The 20,847-nt window shown below is 43.9% G+C and overlaps 2 protein-coding genes across 4 annotated transcripts in view; one reads left to right on the top strand and one right to left on the bottom strand.

The window, feature by feature from the left end:
- Nucleotides 1-252: 252 nt before the first annotated feature.
- Nucleotides 253-12,639, bottom strand: paics (phosphoribosylaminoimidazole carboxylase, phosphoribosylaminoimidazole succinocarboxamide synthetase). Of its 3 annotated transcripts, none has more exons than XM_042342090.1 (10): nucleotides 12,616-12,639; nucleotides 10,269-10,311; nucleotides 9,662-9,859; nucleotides 7,458-7,636; nucleotides 5,909-6,088; nucleotides 5,717-5,830; nucleotides 5,029-5,112; nucleotides 3,962-4,142; nucleotides 2,540-2,698; nucleotides 253-1,082 (listed from the first exon to the last, which is right to left on the bottom strand). In XM_042342090.1, exons 2-10 carry the CDS (start codon nucleotides 10,282-10,284, stop codon nucleotides 904-906), a joined length of 1,290 nt encoding a protein of 429 aa, XP_042198024.1. In that variant the 5' UTR covers nucleotides 10,285-10,311; nucleotides 12,616-12,639; the 3' UTR covers nucleotides 253-903. The 3 variants fall into 3 exon arrangements, with proteins under 3 accessions (XP_042198024.1, XP_042198019.1, XP_042198013.1); XM_042342085.1 differs by lacking the exon at nucleotides 12,616-12,639 and adding an exon at nucleotides 11,764-11,943; XM_042342079.1 differs by lacking the exon at nucleotides 12,616-12,639 and adding an exon at nucleotides 11,545-11,647.
- Nucleotides 12,349-20,847, top strand: part of ppat (phosphoribosyl pyrophosphate amidotransferase) — a 25,339-nt gene continuing 16,840 nt past the window's right edge. The window contains exons 1-3 of the mRNA XM_042342071.1: nucleotides 12,349-12,488; nucleotides 18,156-18,222; nucleotides 20,626-20,832. Coding sequence (XP_042198005.1) covers nucleotides 12,367-12,488; nucleotides 18,156-18,222; nucleotides 20,626-20,832 — 396 coding nt within the window. The 5' untranslated portion in view covers nucleotides 12,349-12,366. The remainder of the gene's footprint in view (nucleotides 12,489-18,155; nucleotides 18,223-20,625; nucleotides 20,833-20,847) is intronic.

Genomic DNA, 20,847 nt, shown 5'->3' with positions numbered 1-20,847 from the left:
AGTGTTTTTGGTATAATTGTATTTGTTTTCATTTATCTTCAGGGCTACTGCACTCAGTTCTACCAAAAGATTAATTCCATAAGCTTTTTCTTCCTTACATGATAATCCTCTGCTGTAGATTGACATTGGAAATTTTACATAACAGCACTTCTTTTTAAAAACAAAATGCCACCAGCCCTCCTTACTTATGTTTGTGTTGAAGGAAAGAAAGATGTTCAATCATTAGGAAATGAGCAATTCATACAAGTGAAGCTTGTTAGGATACATCCTTTAATATCAACTGCAGATGCAATACAATGGAACATGATGAAAAGCTTAACATTGAATGAATAATCTGAGTAATTTCAAACTTCCAAAAATGTTTAACAATGAAATTCTCACTTCAGATTACTTTAGCTCAAAACCAGTACCACAGATATGACAATGCTAAGTTTAAGGAATGCAACATAAGTATTGGCTTGACCATAAAGGAGATTTTAAATTCTCTAAACAGTCAAACTGTGGCTTGGTACCTAGACCAGAAGAACTCACACAACTACCTTGGGTGCCAGTGCAGCTCAACATCGAGATGCATGATCTCCTAGAATTTATTAGTTACAAATAGTTAATTCAGTTACAGATTTTCATTGAGTGCTTAAATGATTCTATAACAGTCATTTGCCCTACCACATCATTGAAGACTTAACAGGTTAATCACAAATACCAGATACTTCATTGGTTATAAGCAGTATTTTGGGGGGATAGGGGGGGCAGCCAGGTGTCTGACACATGCAGAAACCGATCACTATGCTGAAGAGTATCTAAACTAACAAATAGTCACATTGGGTTTTGAATTCAAACATTTTAAGTAGTATATTGCTCCTGCACATACAGTGTGTTGAATGTGATCAATGATCATTCATCTCAGAAGGAATACTTTTGATCGTTGGCTCTCGTCTGCTTGTCAGCTTTCTTCAGAGAAACCCAGGTGTTTAACATATTTGCTCGCAGTTTTGCCCACACCAAGTGATTGGACTGAGCAAAGATCTGAGCAGCAAAAAGTGCTGCTGCTTCAGGAAACAGAACAGTGGAACAGCCAAGACCTAGAAAGATAAGCACGAGGTGGGGAAGAAAAAAAAGTTACTTAAAATCTCTATCCAGTGTCCATGCAATGTCAGGTTCTGATGTAATACCTCCTGTATTTAAATGATTAGTTAATAATGTGCAAGTTTAAGGGGAAATGTCAGAGGGGACAAAGAAGCTTCTGTTTCTACATTAGATCATGTGCAGTTGAATGGAATGCTTTCAAGAATTGTGAATCTAAACAATTACTGTGTAGATGTTGCTCCCATAATTGAAAGTGAATGACAATAATTCAGTATGGAATAACAATCCTTGCATCTGATATTGCACCTTATCATGTCATTATTATTTTAATTCTCAAAGCGCTTCACAGAATACACTGCAAAGTGAATTGACTATATTTTGTGGATTAAACAGCAGCCAATTGCACTTAGCAGTGTCCCCCTAACAGCTGTGGACTGAGTGACCAAATTATTATTTATTATTTTTTTTGAAGGAAATATTACCCTCAGTAAAGCAATCAGCCAATTAACTAACAAACGTGTTCCTACTTGCTGCTCGGTAAACAGAGGTGTGTGGAGTAAGGAAACTTGCCGAGGTCCTCTTACTTGCGAAGCGAGTGCTCTAAACAATATGTTACAGGACCCACAGGACTATAAAATGGATTGACTATTTTGTGGGCAAAAACAGCAGCCAGTTTGCACAGAGCAATATCCCACAAACAGCCATGGAGTGGCCAATTTGACTTGGGGGACTATTGGCTTGGAAACCTGGAGAAATTTCCTTTTCTTTTCGAATAATGCCATGGGATATTTAACGTCCACCTGAACAGACAGTTGGGACCTTGGTTTCAGGTCTCATCCAAAGTTTGGCAATGCAATACACTCCAGGACTGCACTGTTAGCTTAGACTATGTGATTCCAAGTTCCAACTTTGGGCTTGAACCCACAACCTTCTGACTCGGAGGCAAGAGTGCTACCACTGCACCAGGCTGGCATATGGAATAGTGTTGTAAAGTTGCTTTAAGAAAATGCAATACTTGTCAACTTAGTGGAGTTTAAATAATTTTACTAAGGTCAAGTTACTTTTCTATCTTTTGAGTTGCCTGTTCCCATATGATAGAATCTAAATCTACACAAGTGACAGCATTTGGTCATTTTTAAAAATCCATCAATCTCAAATCCTTTCAGAAAATGTTATAGTTCATTTTGCAATTTTATTCAGCACAAACAATTGTAAAACTTTAGAACAACATCAATGCACATCTCATTAATGTTGTACTGAAGTTTACTGTAGAAGTGCTACAAATGTCACCTGAACATTTGTTATGTTGTGAAATCAGGAAAGATTCATCCATCTCTTGTTTTTTTGTGGAACTCAAATCTATTTTGCAGCTAAAACAGTAGTTCACATCTACATTTCAATATATCACCATTTTCTATATGTACTCAGACACTTTACAAACTCGACAACTTACCACTAGGCATTCGGAGTGATGACCAGATATCTTCAGCTCCCCAGTCAGCAGAGAGGGGAGGACAGTTTATTACAGGGTAGGTAGTGTTTCCTGACAGTACTGGTCCCAAGCCATTACTCCTACCAGCAACAGCCACAAACACAGTAGGAATATAATCACCTAATTTCAAAAAATATACAGGTTGAGTTTCTTAAAATGGTCACATACTAAGATATGTCAAGTTTTGAAATCTGGATCAAAACAAATTTCAAGTGTCAAAATCTAAATAAAGTTGCACCACAATGAATGTACATCTGGTCACTGGCATAACAATTCCAAAACACAAGAGATTCAAACCAATTGCATGATCCAGTGTTTTTGTAAATAAGACTCACTTCAGAACTCTTCATGTAAGCTTTAATTCTGAATAACTTTCCCCTCCACCCCCCAATCCATTTTATCTGGCACATGGAAAAGATTTGGCTTAGTCAGAAAAACAGCCAGTGAAAGCTCACTAAATCCACCCTCTTGGGAAGAAATACCTCTGTAGGATGCAACAGAACAAATTTGAAAAAAAAACTTGCATATGTCTTTTCTAACATCAGCCATAAATTTGTTAATATTACTCTTCAACTCTATAAGCCAACAGTAGAGAAGTTCAACTTCAGGAAGAATGAACTCTACAGGGCACTTCTTCTTTACTATAACTTCAACAAAGTGTGCATTGAAATAAGTCATGTGGATGGCAGCAAGTCTTTTAATGAACGGTAGTTTATGTACTGCACAACAACTTGACAAGTTCATCTTTGTCTACAGCATTCCAGTTCTCATAGAATTTGCTATTCAAAAAAAATCACTAAATAAGTCAAAAGATCAGAATGATCATAAGCCTATATTTTACATATCAAAAATAGGTTGATCTCTATGCTTTAACCAATTGAAGTTTGCACAAAGCACTGTAAACTATTTGAGGCTATATGTAAATCAATACAAGCAAGTCTGCAGATAAATGCAGTCAGTTCTCATTTTTGTGTATCTTGCAACAAATATATTTAAGGAATCATTCCCTTAACAGTATCTGATCTTTTTATGCTGTATTTTGTTTCGATGAAGACATTTTTTAAAAAGTTAATCTTTTTAAAGTTTGTTGGACAACTCAGTAAATTCTCAATATGAATTAAAACCTTGGCTGCGTTAACACTAGGATTCCCATCTCGTGGTTGTTAGCAAAGCAAATATAGACACAACATTTCAAGTTAACTGATCTCAGCAGTAGGGCCTTACTCCCCAAGATCACAAAATTGAGTGCAAGGTTCAAGGGACCTGTGCAGTACCTTATACCAAGCAGGAGTCAGTAGCTAGAAGATGTGAAAGGGTTAGGAAATTAGCTTGCAAGTTCAGATTTATCTCAGTAAAGAATTCCAGTTTTTGTTTTCCACTTGCCTTCATACTCCGCTTTAATTCGAAGAGTTTCATCTGGACCCTTGTGAGCAGATGAAACCCGTAATTCACATGGTATACCATAATTTCCACATGCTTGCTTTATTTTTTGACTATGGCCAAGGTCACTTGTAGATCCCATAATCACCACCACTCTTCCAGAAGCTTTGGTTACTAGCAAGGTCTGCAAGGAAATTAATGGAACAAATCATTATTCAAAAACCTGTGAACAAAATAGAAAAATCTGGAGGGAATAATAATCCTTGCATTTGATATAGGCATTTTCACGTCTTTAGACGTCGCAAAGCACTTCACCAAATAACACTCCTTCAGTGAAGAATGGGAATCAATGACTTTTTTGGTAATCTGGAACCCATTACCTCCATTCCTGGGGGGTGGGTCTCAAATCTATTACATGGAGGACTTATGGCAACATCAACCTGGAGTACTTGAAAGTTTAATGGGAACTGGAGCTTCAAATGTTTCTGGGAGCTTTTCTGAAGCAGTCATAATCCAGGAAAATGACCAAAGCATCAGAGCAAGATACCCAGTACTTATTCTTCTATAGACCTCAGATATTGGTGTAAGTAACTTTTTCACACAGTATATTACAGGAAATACATTGAGACATTAAAACAAAAGATGATTGAATGGACAACATAAAATGTTTGTTTTACTAACACATTTATACAGCAATGCAATACATTCTAGAAAGATAAGAAAAATCTGCTCATAGATGAATGATTTCAAATGCTTATAATTTTATTCTCAAAACCAAACCAGAGGTTAGTTTTGAGAACTCAAAGTAATTAAAAAAGGACTTAAGTTATATACAAGTCATTTCCAATGCAAAGTTTATCCAACTCGAATGTAATGAAAGCTAAACTCTTCCTCCATACTAGTTATTTTTGCTGGTTACTTGGCTGTGCATTGCATCAAATTTCCTATTTCAAAGTGCATGGTTCTCACACAAATACCTTACTGTGGTTAATGCTTTGGAGATGAGACAAATACACAAATATCTAGTATCACATCTAAATTGGAAAAATTACATTACAGAAAAATCATACCTGTACTCTTTCTGCCACCCATTCAAAGTTCTGTTTGACCATCTGCAGAGCTTCAGGAGTCACTTCTTTAAGATCACGATATACCTGATGATACAAAGTTTCATTAAGGACAATGGTTCTCTTGAATAGACCTGTACCATAGTTTTGCCAAAATGAATGAGCACCACAAATCATTTGTTGGGAGAGGTAAAGTATACATGGGTGACAAATAAGACTGCAATCAGGAAGCCACAGTAAATTTGTAACAGTGGCTGGTATTTGGGATCTATACTTTTAACAGTTTATGAATAAAGATTAAACATTCAAAGAATTTGGGTCAACAAAAGTGGATAAAATGAAATCTCGATCGACTATGCTTCATTTTGAAAGCTAAAGTCATATATATTTACATAGAACCATTCATATCAGGAGGACATCTCAAAGTACTCAACAATGCTGGATTGGTACCCATCTTTGCTATATGGGCACAAATTTGCTACACTCAATGTGACCTGAAAAATGAAAGCCTCTCAAATTTCACTGTTATCTAAATGTTATCTAAATACCTGTTACCAACAATGGAAGAACTGATAGGATTCTTAATAAACAGAAATTGTCAATCTACAAAAAAATGCATTAAGGTCACAAAATAAGGAAGGACATTAATTCTAATTGAAGTCCCAAGTCTCACTTTAGGATGAAAACCAACCTGCTTATCCTTTTGCAGGCTTCGGTCCCCAGAAGGCCATAATCTCCAAGAATCATTATCAATGACATCAGCAAGTAAAATCTCTTTGGTAGAAACACAGACCCCAAACTCCACCTGGTAAAAAGCAAATCAAAGTAAGTAATTTGTAAAAATAACACGAAGTGCAAGTTTTTTTAAAAACTAATGACTTACTTTCATATCCACCAATGTGCAATCCTGAGTGGCCCAAGCCTTCTCCAGTATCTCAAACACAGCCAATGTGGTACGATTCATGATGTCCATTTCACATCGCTCAATTAGCAGACCACCACAATAAAACTGAGCCTGAAGCAGCTGCTCTTCAGACCATTGTGGATCATTATTAGCATCATCCTATAACCAAAACAGATCACAGTGGGCATTCCACTTCCAGAAATAAACTGGTGCATTTACAAGGAAGAGGGTGACAGTTCTATATTCATAGATGGAAAGATCCTGCATTATACTCCATCATCTACAGCTATATATTATATACACACATGTAATACATCATATTACAGAGATTTTATGGATTGAATTTCCTATAAAATGCAGAATGTGAGCCATTCACCAGAGCCAGCCACCAGCTTGGCTCAGTTGGAAGCATTCATCTCAGAGTCAGAAGGCTATAGGTTTGAATCCCATGTCAGGCCTTTGAACTATGTCTAGGCTTACACTCCAGTGTACAAATTAGCCACATTTGCCTGTGAAATGCATTAACAGTCACTTTATAGCAAAATCCTGTGAAGCACTTCAAGACAACCCCCTGACATAAATAGCACCATATCAAATGCAAGGATTATTATAGAACAGCTCAATATACACCTTATCTATTTCTGGACTCAGCTATGGGTTGGCAAAAGCAAAGTTTTTTTTTCTCAACCCCAATGTGTTCATTCAGATACTGCTGAATTTATCCAGCAAAATCTTCCTACTGCTTTATTCTTTGAAGGAAAATATAACCCAACCTAAAGGATGCAAGGCCATTCTATGTACACAGAACCTAAGATAACATTTCTTAGGTTAACCATTATTTATTTCTAGGTTAAAAAAAATGATCTGCTGACTGTGCATTCTGGTGGTTAAAAAAAAATCTGTGAGGAGGAAAAGAGTTTTGTACACGTTACCTACTTGGCCAAACACTATCATAAGTTGGAATACCTCTTCTTAAATGGAGAATTAAGTTACAATCACAGCTAAATAAAAGTTCAAACAATACTATTATAGTTTGATGAATTTGAATAACTTAGGAATAAATGCAAAGATTTATCTTATGGACCTGAGCTGGGGGTTGGGGAGGGTGGAGGGTGGGGGGAAGAAGCAGGGGTCAAGAAGGTTAGTGAAGATTAAGAGGGGCTTGTAACAATAGTTCAAGAAGATGAATAGTGATTTACCCAACATGAACAGGGAAGGTATAAATTGAAGATTACTAGAAACATAAAAGGTAAGTTTTTCATTAAACAAATAGGATATGGAACATATACAAGAGCTACTGAATTGAAGAAAGGCAATTAGATAAGACTAGAGAACATGGAGAATGAAATAGGGACCTTCTGGTGCAGTTAGCAGAGTCTGCTGAAATCTGTAGGGTTTTATGAATTCAATCCTACATATCCTAAAAGGTACAGAATAGAATCTACTTTTAATATGAATACTTCAGTGAGAAATCTTATTTTAAAAAATTCAGCCACAACCACCTGATGGATATGAAAGTTGTAGCTACCTTAAAGAACATCTCCAGTTTGGGAGGACAGAACTTGTAACCCTCTTTTACACCAGGATTTCTCTTCAGAAATGAGCCAGTGGCAATTCTTCTACAAACCCATTCTATAGGAATCATTTCACAGTGAGCTGCAATAAATGCAGTATCTCCATGTTGCTTCTCAAGGGCAGTCTTGATGCCTTTAAAATAAAAAAAATGAATGGCAGAAATGCACAAGAAATTCATTAGTACTGCAAACAGCCAGCCAAACCAGCTGACTACCAAACACACAAAAGGCTCCATTTTACATTGCAAATTTGGCATGAGAGTCAAATCTACTGCACAAAGGCTTCAGCTCATCATAGATCAAAAACAGTTTAGATGAAGTTGGCAATCTGTTATACTGCACATAGCGAAACAAGTCAATCCAGAAATCCAAGACTACTGAACCTTAAGTCACATAATTCAGTCAAAATGCAAAGTACTTAAACTAAATAGTCTAGATTAAACCCAATTTATACCACCTGATAATATACTAAACCGAGGACTATTCTGGTTTCATTCTGATTTCACTCAAACATTGTGCAGACCATTAACAATTAGAGCTCTGCAAATTCTACTTTAGATTTTTATATTGTAATTACCAGATAGTAACTGAAATGGAAGACACTGCAGGCAACAGCTAAGCTAGTTAGTGATCTTAGCCCAACTCAGTGGCACTTTTGCCTCAGGGTCACAAAGTTGTGGGCTCAAGTCCCACATCACAACTATGCCACATCATTCTATCCTCCTCCACTTTCAGCTCAACCTTCACGGACCTGCCCTTGCCTGGTACAAATCCTACCTCTCCCACCATTTCCACTTTTGACTTCACCTCCAGCCCTCCCACTGTCACATGTGGTGTCCCTCAGGGCTCTTTCTTAGGTCCTCTCTTTTCAACATCTACATACTCCCCCTTGCTGACCTCATCCATAGACATAGGGTCAACTTCTACATATATGTGTATGACTTCCAAATGTACCTCTCCGCCTCCAGGACCACTGCTGTCCTCAGTCTGCCTGTTGGACATCCAAGTCCTGGATGATAGCTAACTTTCTCCAGTTGAATGTCAACAATACCAAGAACCTCTTGCTTGGCTCCATCAACTCGAGTGCTGACAGCATCACCCTTCATGGATGCACTCTATACCTCAGTGCCAATACGGAACCTTGGGGTCCTATTCAACCCTCAACTGTTCTTCATTTCCCACATCCGGGCTATTACTCCGTCTTTCCCCACATCTGCAACGTTGCCCAGCTCTGCCACTGCCTGTCACCGCAGCCATCAAGACCTTCATCCACCCATTCATCACATTCAAGCCAGACTACGCAAACGTCCTGCTTGTCAGCCTCCCCAACTGCTCCCTCCTCGGGCTGCAGATCATCCAGAACTCTGCAGCCCGTGTCCTCTCCCTCACCAGGCTCTGCGATCCTATCACCCCCATCCTTGCCCGACTCCACTGGCTCTCCATCACTCAAGAGAATACAGTTCAAGATCCTGGTCCTCACCTTCAAAGCCTTCACAGCTTTGCTCCACCCTACTCCAGGACCTCCTACCAACCTGTCCACTCAGTGGGCTCTGGCCTGCTTCACATCCCCTGTCTTGCACACCCCACTACTGGCAGGCAGGCCTTCAGCCTCTCTGCCCCCATCCTCCGGAACTCCATCCCACAGTCCCTCCGCCTCGCCCCCTCCATTGGCTCTTTCAAGACCCCCCTCTTCAACTGTGCCTTCAGTCATCCTCCTGCCCCAACCCGCCCCACGTTCCACTTCTTCTGCTCCCAACCACCAGCTCAGGAGCAGATCCCTGACTGTCCAGCACCCTGGGACGTCCTTCTGACATGAAAGGCGCTATACAAATGTAATTTGTTGTTGTAGTTCAGGCTAACATTGGAATGCAACATTGGAGACTGCTGCATTGTCAAAGGTACCTGACCTTCAGACGAGACATTAAACCACCACTTACAAAGCAGTGCTCTCTCAGCATACGTTGGAATGTCAACCTAGACTATGAACTCAAAGTTCAGATGTAGGACTTGAACCAACAACCTTCTGAGTCCAAAGCAAGGGCTTGCAACTGAGCCTGAGTGACACTTTTAGTATTGGAATTCGGGCAGAATTACAAATCATTTACGATATGATAGAGATTAGTGAAACAAAAAACAAGTGATCTCTGATGAATCTTACCAGCTTCTTGAAGCAATTTGAAAATACTAATTGTGGTCTTTGTGGACAAAGCAGCCTTGCCGACCATCTGATCTTTCCTGGCTGCATTGCCAGCTGTAATCTGATCCTTTGATTTAATCCATACTTGTCCTGGAGAATCCAGTAGTTCATACACCTCTTTGGTTTTTCCCTCATTCAGCTTTTTGCCAATCTTCAGTTCTATTGGAAGTTTAAAAGAAAAATAAAGTTCAACTTACAATGCTGAAAGATATAAAATGCATCTGGAATAAACATCAGTGTAATCAGCACTCATGGGGTAGAATGAATCATGCAAAAAAAAATCAAAAACTTCAAATTAAGTGATGGATACATCTCAGAATTTCAATAGGTGATAAAGAACAATAGTTACTTAATGCAATCAGTAAACCTTACAATCAATTTAACACCAACCAGATTGGTACTTACCCCAATAAAGATATAAAGTAAACAAAGGGCCAGATATAAAGAAATGGACAATCAGTGCACAATCAGTTGGAATTCAAGTCAAAGTGTACCCATGTTGGTGAGGGAAGCAAAAGTGCAAACAACCAAGCAACCCCACAAAATAAACAGTTTTACTTTCACTCACCTGCAAGATTCGCCATTCTCAGTAAATTCTGCACTCCTGAAAGCTGATAAAATGACACACAGTTCAGAAAAGAAACGGCACACCCGGACCTGAGCCCTTTCGGTCAACAAGAAACTCTACAACACAAATCCGCGCTATCCCTGTGCAGTCACCCGGCACTTGGGCCAACCTCCCGTTTCCCCTTCCCACCACACAGGAGCAACCCTCCTACTTCTGCACATGCTCTGTAGTGCATACAAAACCCTCCCCCGTACACACGCCCCACACTGGCAAACCCACTCCCCTGGTCACTCCGAGCACAGGCCAACACGCCTCTCACCCCCTACACAAAACCATAGCACATTGACAAAACCAACCCGTACAGGTAACTCCCAGTCCTGCAATAAACGTGGGCAAATGCACCCCATGTAATAGACAGACAAACCCACCCACCCCTCTGTACACAGACATGTGTATTACCCACCCCGTACACACTCACCCCGCCATACACTGTACACTCTGTACACACCCTCCCCCCGTGTACACACCCTCCCCCCGTGTACACTCTGTACACACCCTCCCCCCGTGTACACCCTCCCCCCGTGTACACACTCTGTATACACACCCTCCTCGTGTACACCCTCCCCCCGTGTACACACTCTGTACACACACTCCCCGTGTACACCCTCCCCCCGTGTACACCCTCCCCCATGTACACACTCTGTATACACACCCTCCCCGTGTACACACTCCCCCGTGTACACTCTGTACACACCCTCCCCGTGTACACCCTCCCCCCATGTACACACTCTGTATACACACCCTCCCCGTGTACACCCTCCCCCCGTGTACACACTCTGTACACACCCTCCCCGTGTACACCCTCCCCTCGTGTACACCCTCCCCCCGTGTACACACTCTGTACACACCCTCCCCGTGTACACCCTCCCCCCATGTACACCCTCTGTATACACACCCTCCCCGTGTACACCCTCCCCCCGTGTACACACTCTGTACACACCCTCCTCCCTCCTGTACTCAGGCAAACCCTCTTCTGCACGTGCTGAGCGGGTTGCGTGGCCCCTCGCCCTCAAGTCACTCCATGTGGAGAGGTTTGACACAGTAAGGACCGGTGCTGGTCCCCTTCGGGCGGCCGCGTGTTGGGAGTGATACAACTCCACACACACACCCTCCCCCCCCGCTCAGGGTTACTCACTAATAACCGGGGGCACCGCCGATACACACGAAGTGGTGGGTGGTGGTGGTGACAGCTGGTCTGAGGAGCCGCCGCTCTTACCTGACGCTTCCCAACCGCCGCACGTTCTGAACGGCCCGAATTCAAACTTTTAAACAATCAGCTCGCGCCAGGCGGTGGCGGCGGCGGCGGCGCGGGGCAGGACGGGGCGGGGGCGCGTGAGTGGCATGTACCAAAATACACTCTTAGCTGGGGGGGGGGGGGGGGAGATGGAGGCGATGTTCAAAACCGCGCGAAAAAAAAGTAGAAATTCCCGATTGCCTTTGTAAATCTGCCCTTTCGAAAACCTGATCCTGTGCCAAAACACAAGAATCAGTCTAACACCGAAAGAAGTAGTTCGTCAACTGCGACATAATTTATTTAAATCCCTCCCCCCCTCCCTCCCTCTCTTCCCCCACTCCGCCCCGCGCACCCCGACGCTCGCTTCCTGTCCGGGGGTTGGTGCGGCTTTGGCCCCACTGGAGAAGCACATGTGCGCGAGCGGCGCGGCGCAGGGGGGGGCGGGGTCGGCGCTGGTGGGCGGGGTCGGCGCGGCGCAGGGGGCGGGGTCGGCGCAGCGCAGGGGGGGCGGCGCTGGTGGGCGGGGTCGACGCGGCGCAGGGGGCGGGGTCGGCGCAGCGCTGGGGGGGCGCAGGGGGGGCGGGGTCGGCGCGCGGAGGGGCAGTTACAAAATCTATGTCCGTGAGAGCGCGTGTTGGTGAGAGAAAGTGAAGTCCGTCCCGGATGCGGGTCATCGCTTCGGAGAGAAGTGCGCGGTTTGGTCGACGGGTCCCCTCCCTCCCCCCACCCACCCTCCCCCTCCCTCCCTCCCCTCTCTCTCTCTCTGTGGCGTCCGTCCGTGCTGAGAGGGTGAAAGCCGGAGCCATGGAGTCCGAGGGGATCGGCGAGGACTGCGGCGTGTTCGGCTGCGTCGCGGCCGGAGACTGGCCCACCCATCTGGATGTGCCTCACGTGATCGCCCTGGGACTGGTGGCGCTGCAACACAGGTAAACCCGTACCCCCCCACCCCCCAACCCCCCCCCACCAACCCCCCCCACCCCCCAACCCCCCCCCCCCCCCCCCCCTAACCCCCCGCCCGCCCTTTGCCGAGACGGGCACATTGCATAAACATACCCCGCACTAGTGTTGGTGATCTCCTGAGCCGAGCCCCCGCCGCTCCCCCCCCCCACTCCCCTCCATTTCACTCGCACGCTGCCGCTGATCAGGGGCTCCGTCTGCGAGCCGGGGATGGCCCGAAGGCTATTTTGGGGAGAAAAAAAATGGTATCCCGTCTGGATGCATCCGAGAGTAAAATGCAAACGCGTTCGGGGGCTGCGGGGTTTTGAAACGCCTTCCCCCCCCCTCCCTCCCTCCCTCCGCCGAAGAGCGTTTAATGCAAAAACCACATGGCTTCGCGCTGAGACTCATTCAGTGCCGGCGGGTCGGCAATCTCGCAACAGCAACACCAACAGCAACAACGACACCCAACAAGATTGCATTTACACAGCGCCTTTCACGTCGGGAGGACGTCCCAAGGCGCTGGGCAGTTGGGTCGGGACCCGAGCATTGGGGGGAAATGGTCAGGGGGAGGGGAGGGAAGGGAGGGGGGGAAATGGTCAGGAGGAGGGGGGGCGAGGAGGGGGGAAATGGTCAGGAGGAGGGGGGGTAAGGAGGGGGAAATGGTCAGGGGGAGGGGGGTAAGGAGGGGGAAATGGTCAGGGGAGGGGGGTAAGGAGGGGGGAAATGGTCAGGGGGAGGGGGGTAAGGAGGGGGAAATGGTCAGGGGGAGGGGGGATATGGTCAGGGGGAGGGGGGTAAGGAGGGGGGAAATGGTCAGGGGGAGGGGGGTAAGGAGGGGGGAAATGGTCAGGGGGAGGGGAGGGAGGGAGCGAGGAGGGGGTAGAGAGTCGAGAGGGGAGCTGAAGGCAACGGTCATAGAGAAAGAGAACGTTACTCGGTTTGCAGATGGAAATCGGTAGTGAACGGACTGTTTGAGGCTTCAGTGAAACGTTTTATGAAATTAAGATTTCTGAATGAGAAATTGCCTAAAAAGGAAATTAGTGGGATGCTGGTTTCATGCTCTCCGGGACGCTACTGCACATTGAACGGTCCTATATAAATGCAAATTGTTAAGTCTTCTCTCATTACATAATAATAATCTTGCCTCCTTGCTGGTCTCCCCAGCTCCACAACAGTGGAGTATGTTAGTGTTCTTTAAAGGGTCCAAATGTTTTTCTTGCAAAATGAAAACCTGATGCTTCAGTCAGAATATAAAAGACACAAATACAGCAGTCACTCACTGCAACTTACTGACCCAGTGCACAACCTTGGAGTTCAACTCTTGGCTCTCTTTCCTCCTTTAAATCCAGTCCCTGGCTAAGCCCACTTGTCTGTACCTTCACCACATCTCCATCCATATTTCATGCTGAATGAGACCAAAACCCTGAATCGTGCCTTTGTTACCTCCCATGTGATGTTTTAAAAATAGTCTCTCACTATTCACTGCCCTTCTCAGCTCTGCTATCTACAGCTCCAGGCAATCCAACATGTGGCTTGCATCAACATGCACACTTAAGTTTCACATTCTCATCTTCATCAGGCTCCACTGGTTCGATCTCCCAACAGTCGACTTAAAGGTCCTCACCTACAAATCTCAATGCCCTCAAACCTTTGTACTTTTATGATCTTCTATAGCTTCACTATCTTGGTCGTCCACTTTGCTCATTCTTTGTCCTCACCATCCGCAGCGAAGCCTTTAGCCACTATGCCTCCACCTTCTGGAACTCCTGTTTTGGTGCCTCTAACTGGCTTCAAAAGCCACACGATAAACAACCTCGTTGACTATGCCTATAGTCTCCTCCATTCCACACACAAACACACCCCACCCTCTCTGCTTCTAGTGTTCATCTTTGTCGCTGTAAAGTGCTGTAAGATGTTAGATGTTCATGGCACTATATAAATGCAAGTACTAGTTTGTTGTATGTTGGTGTTGATATTCTACATTCAGTCGTGCATAACGTGCATCATAACACAAAACCATCTCGTAGAATGTTCTTGAATGTGTATTTGGATGGCATATAACTTTGCAAGTATTGAATACCTGAAAACTTGTGTAACAAAAAATACCTGATGGTACATGACAGTAAATATTTCACTTTCTGTAGCCTGGTGATCCAAATTTGAAGAATTCAGGGCAGTGTAGAGGGAGGGGAAGAACTCCTATCCCTAAACTAATTGGAAGTATGAAATTCATTAAAATACTTAAAATGCTCCAAGTGAATTCTTTCTTTCCGAGGAGCTAAAAAAGATTCCTCATTTGAAGATTCTTATGTTTTGTAACAATATGAATTTATATAACATTGCGCAAGTAGTTGGTAAAGATAGTAACTGGAATTAAATACTCATCTATGTCAAAGCTGTTTTGCTAATCAGCCAGAAAACCTGCAATGTTTTGAAGAATGCTCGAAGGGTGTATAGGACATTGCATTTCACTTTGTAGACATTTTCACCCACAAATATACAGCACTTTGAAATATCCAGCAGATGTTATATCAAATGAAAGGATTATTATTAAAAGCAGGGATATTTCAACTGGTAGATCAGAACGAGGGTTATGCGTGCAGCACGTACGCTCTCAAGTTTTGAGTTTCACCCAATGTCCTGGCCAACAATCCCCTGATTAAAATAGGCGATTCACTTCATTGCTGTTTGTAGGGCATTTCTATTGGCCCTTTGCAGTTACGAGTATGAACAATAACAAAATTACATTTGTAAAGCACCTTTCACATTGGGAGGACGTCCCAAGGTTCTGTGAAGCGCTTTGGGACGTCCTTCCGACGTGAAAAGCGCTATATCAAATGCAAGGATTATTATTATTATTAAGGTGCTGAACAGTCAGGGACCAGCACCCAAGCATGGGGGCAGGGTTGGGATGGGAGAGCGCAGAGTGGGGTATGAGGGCAGCTGAAGGCATGATCAAAAAGGAGGGTCTTGAGCCGTGCCTTGAAGGAGGCGAGCGAGAGGGAACAAGGCAAAGGGATTGTGGGACTGAGTTCCAAGGACTGGGGCAGAGAGGCTGAAAGCTCGGCCGCTGATGGTAGGGTAGGTCGGGTGGGAGACCTGGAGCACCCCGGAGCCTGTTGAATGGAGGGAGTGGACAGGTTGATGGGGGTCAGCAGATCAGAGAGGTAGGAGGGGTCAAGGCCGTGCATGGCCTTGATAGTGAGGACAAGGATTTTGAATTCTATCCTCTGAGGGATGAGGAGCCAGTGGAGCCGGGCGAGGGTGGGGGTGATGGAGTTGCGGAGCCTGGTGCGGGAGAGGACACGAGCTGCAGAGTTCTAGATGATCTGCAGCTTGTGGAGGGAAGAGTTGGGGAGGCCGACAAGGAGGGAGTTTCCTTACTCGAGGCTTAAGGTGAAGAATGCATGTATGAGGGTTTCGGCGGTCTGCGGGGTGAGGCAATGGCAGAGTCAGGCAATGTTGTGGAGGTGGGGGAAGACAGAGCAGGTCATGGCACGGATATGCAAAGCACTCGCTTTGCAAGTGAGAGACCTGGGTTCAATTCCAGGCAGAGGGCGAAACCTTGGGCAAGTTTCCTTACTCCACACAGAGCCTAATAATAATCCCTCCAAAACAATAATAAATTGGTCATTTTCAATCCACTACTGTTTGTGGGACACTGCTGTGCGCAATTGGCTGCCGCGTTCGCCCACAAATATACAGTCAATTCACATCACAGTGTGTTCTGTGAAGCGCTTTGGGACGTCCTCCCGACGTGAAAAGCGCTATATCAAATGCAAGGATTATTTATTATTATGGGGGAGAAAGGATAGTTGAGGGTCAAACAAGGCACCCAGATTCCTAACTGGCATGGTGTATAATTCTCCAAAAACAAGCCCAAACTGGCTTGGTTTACAATTTGAAGTACAATTCTCATGATTATTCTTACATAAGCAAGGTTCCTAATTAATAAAAGTTATGCTACGTAGAATAAGCAGCACTTTATGTTTGCACATATCACATTTTTATTTTAGATTTTCAGCATTCTGTTAATTTTTGCTTCAGTATTAAGTATTGATCTCAATCTTTCCTTAAGTGTTAAAAGTGGGTATTCTAAAAGCAGCGCTCAACGGTGATCGATTTGCAGTGCAGTTTATCTGCAGAGATGACAGCTGTTAGCTCCTATTTAGTCGGCAGCCCATGTGACTGGGTTCACCGTCATATCTGTCACATAAGCTTTTGGCACAGAGCAATGGGGATGAGAAAAGAGAAGGGCAATGGAATTAGTGTATGGCACCTCCCACCAGATGGGTCATATACTCTTCTGTATTATACATTTTCTATGATGTTTAAAGCAGATGGGCCGGCAGATGTCGGCAGGTAGGCTGTTTATCAGCTGTGATTATTCTATTCAATTGTGTTCAAGTTGTTGAAGTGGAACAACAGAGTATAACAGGAACGTGGAATGTCATTATTAAGCCATTAAATGTGATGTGCAATTGAGGGATCATTTTACTCCATTCGGGAAACACTTGTTCCAAAGAGTTTAAACTTGCCTTTCACTCAGTTTGGACTATAATATTGTTCGAGGGTAGAGTTTCTCACCCACCTGCTGGATTTTGTGCGGCCACTGGGGAGGGAGAATGCGTGGAGTGCCGCGCATGTCGGTCCTTGTAGTTTGAGCAGGCATTGAACCCATTGCTGCAGAGGGCGGGCAGACTACAGAACCGAGGCAGCATCGCGAGGGCAGCAGGTCAGGCATGTCCTTGCTCTTTCCCTCCCTCTCCATTTCTCCTCATACATTGTCTGGCTAGAGATCACCTTATAACGTTGTTGAGATGTCTCAAAACGCTTCACGGGATATACTGTAAAGTGGTTTGACTTTGTGTATTTTATCAGTGTAATATGGCAGCCGGTTTGGGTGCAGCAGTGTCCTGTAAGCGGCCATGGAGTTGAGTGACTAATTTTATCTGGGTGATTGTTGGCCAGAACACCAAAAGAAACTTTCCCTTCTCTTTTCAAATCGTGCTACAGGGTCTTTAACATCCACCTGAACATGCAGACGGGACCTTGTTTTCAGGAAAAGCAACTAAAATTGCTGAGCAGCAGACTGGAATCGATTGCAGGATGATAATGGCCAAATTGTTTTTGTTTCGCTTACAGATGATAGTGGTTAGAATAATTCAGGGTCGTATTCTGCCTGTGCTTCTGGGCCTAAACAAGCTGTAAACCTTGTGCTGTATCAAACAAGAATTTATAGTAATAATCCTTGCATTTCATATAGTGCCTTATCACATCATCGAGAGGTTTCAAAGCACTTCCCAGGATATACTGTAATGTATTGTGCATCTTTTGTGGTTTCATAAATACAAGTGAATTTGGAAGTTATCCTTACATTATACAATACAAAATTACATTTGCATTTTACATCAGGAAGGTGCCCAGAGTGCTGGACAATCAGGGATTTGGTCAATCTAGTACTGAGATACACTCATTACAACCTAATTGGTCACAGGGTATATTCTTTTCGTAGCTCACAATTCAATAACTAATTCATATAAATTAAGTAGGTTGCATTTTACACCAACAAATTGCATTGACATAGTGCCTTTCACGTCAGGATTATGTAGATGCATTTCTAATTCTTGTTAAATGTTGATTGTTTGCTGCAGAGGTCAAGAAAGTGCTGGAATTGTGACAAGTAATGGAGCTTCCCCGCCACTTTATGCAATTCATAAGGTATGTCCATGATAACCTTTGTAATAGTTGTAATCTGCTTTGTTATAATGTTGTGCCTTATTTGGTTTACCTCGCGTAATAGGCTTATAGTCATAGACATTTGTTTATATAAAAAATGCAAATACTTAACATTACTGCAAAACACCAACTGGGTCATCGGTAGCCAAATTGACTGATTTCAGCGGCATTAAGTCACTGTTAACATCACTTGTTGTGCATGCATAGCATGCAGGACTGACACAGGTGACAACCTGATGAATCAGATATTAAGCATTATAATATCAAATATAGTTGTATTACTTTGTTCTTTGAATGCGAACATCCTGTCTGGCTGTACAGGCAGATTTTAATGATCTTTTAAATTTTGAAAAGAAAGAGTTTCTCCTTATTGATTGGCAGATCTCATTCCTGGGGGTATGATCCCTCAAAAAAAAATTGGTCACCCAATCCACGACTGTTTGGGATAATGCTGTGGACAATTGGCTGCCACTTTTCAACCACAAAATACACAATCAATCCACTTTACAGTATATTCTATGAAGCGCTCTGAGACATCCAAAAAAATGTGATAAGGCGCTGTATCAAATGCAAGTATTATTATAAGTACGTACTGCGGTAATTATATTTCACTATGCTTGTTTCCGATAGTGGAAATTTTCAAGAGCTTTTTTTTTAAAAGCCAAACCCAATTGGAAACTTATTTATCATGGCTATTCAACTAGAACACTGTTGAGAGTAAAGTATAATTCTACATATGACTATGGGATAAATGTGCCATTTTGCGGTCAATTGGGTGCCTGACCCCAGTGGAAAACCATCACCATGCTTAATATCCAAAATGCCCTACTTATGTATTTCTGACTTCAACCTCCACTTTCACCTCCTCCTGCTCCATCTCCTCAGACCTCTCTCCTTTCTCAACCTCTCCCTCCACATCCACTCAGCTACCCACACCCATGGTCACCCACTCGACCTGGTGATCATAAGAACATAAGAATTAGGAGCAGGAGTAGGCCATTCGGCCCCTCGAGCCTGCCCCGCCATTCAATGAGATCATGGCTGATCTTCTGACCTAACTCTAATTACCTGCCCTATCCCCATATCCTCTAATGCCTCTTTTTTAAAAATCTATCAGTCTCAGCCTTGAAGATGTTCAAGGACTGAGCATCTACAGCCTTCTGGGGTAGTGAATCATCCGGGGCCTCAGCGTCTTGGATGTCACCATTACTGACAAGGCCATCTCTGACCACCATTTCATCTCCCTCAACTCCCATATCCCTCTCCCCACTGCCTTCAAACCCACTACCATATCCTACCGCCTGTAGAAGAAGATCCCCCTGCAATCCCTTTCTGCTGCCCTGGAGTCCTCTGATCTCCTCCCCCTTTGGCCCACCTCTCGCAACAATCCACTCACTGCACTCACTCTTCTCCACAGCACCCTCTCCACCACACTCGACGTCCTTGCCCCCCTCACCTCCCGAACTGCCTTCTACTCCCGATCCTCACCCTGGTTCGCCAGCCATGTCCACTTGCTTAATGGTCATGTACAGTCTGCCGAACGCACTTGGCTCAAATCCGGCCGAACGATTCACCGCCACATCTGGCTGGACCTCATCAAGAACTACCGCTCCGCTCTCGCCTCAGCCAAATCATCCTTCTATTCCAGGTTAATCCTGGAGGCAAAAGGCAATCCCAGGCTCCTGTTCTCCACCACTAACCGGCTCCTCCGCCCTCCCTGACACGCCTCGCAGATACTTTCCTCTGATTCTCTTGCTATTGCTAGCGCTATAGCTTGCTATTGAGAGACTGTCTGCGAAGCTTCTTGCTGCTTTTCAGGAAGGAGCACCCTAGCCCCGAGGGCTTTGGCTTGCAACATTAACAACAACAACAAGATTACATTTGTATAGTGCCTTTCAAGTTGGGAGGATGTCCCAAGCATATGTCCTCCTGATGTGGAAGGCACTATATCGGTTGCAAAGCTAACTGTATCTGAGTGGGAAGAATTCCTGTTCTCGGTGTTTAGTCTAGTCCTCCCAAACCTTGCCAATGAGCTTGGTTGGTTGGTCTGTCATCAACAGTACCTAGTCATACTGTATACCTACCTGGATCAGGAAGCAGACTTCCGAGACTGCCAAGGAGGATTGATTACTCTGACATTCCATTGTCAAGCCGGCTCAGCTCGAAAGGGTTTACCCCCTCCCCGTCAGATAATAAACATGCCTTCAATATTACGTCATATTTTGTTTGAGCAAATATCAATTCAGTCTTGCTTATTACATTTTGTTTTAACTTAAGTATTTGTTGGAGTTTGTGTACATACATCTTTGTCTTTCAGATACTGTTTGAGCTGCTGTGAATTTCAAGCAGGTCTGTGATTATGCTAAAACTGTTTCTTTTTCATAGGGAATGGGCCTTGTCAATAGTACTTTTCGAGAGGAACAGATACAGAAACTTCGCACTGGAAACCTGGGAATAGGACACACTCGATATTCCACATCGGGTATTTCTGGACTCCAAAACTGTCAGCCATTTGTAGTGGAAACTCTTCATGGAAAGATAGCTGTTGCGCACAATGGAGAACTCGTTAATGCCAAAAAACTGAAAATGAAGGTATTACATAGAATT

This window comes from Callorhinchus milii, unplaced genomic scaffold (genome assembly GCF_018977255.1).
Source record: "Callorhinchus milii isolate IMCB2004 unplaced genomic scaffold, IMCB_Cmil_1.0 Scaffold1, whole genome shotgun sequence".
Lineage (NCBI taxonomy): Eukaryota > Metazoa > Chordata > Chondrichthyes > Chimaeriformes > Callorhinchidae > Callorhinchus > Callorhinchus milii.
Note: the sequence above shows the minus strand (reverse complement) of the source record. Positions and strands in the feature narration are given on the sequence as shown.

Bases quoted from the DNA above. Each gene is read 5' to 3' on its own strand.
- paics (XM_042342090.1), bottom strand. The intron at 5,831-5,908 runs GTAAGTCATTAG...GCTTTTTACCAG, and splicing joins GCACATTGGTGGATATGAAA to GTGGAGTTTGGGGTCTGTGT. The intron at 4,143-5,028 runs GTATGATTTTTC...ATTTCCTTGCAG, and splicing joins GGGTGGCAGAAAGAGTACAG to ACCTTGCTAGTAACCAAAGC.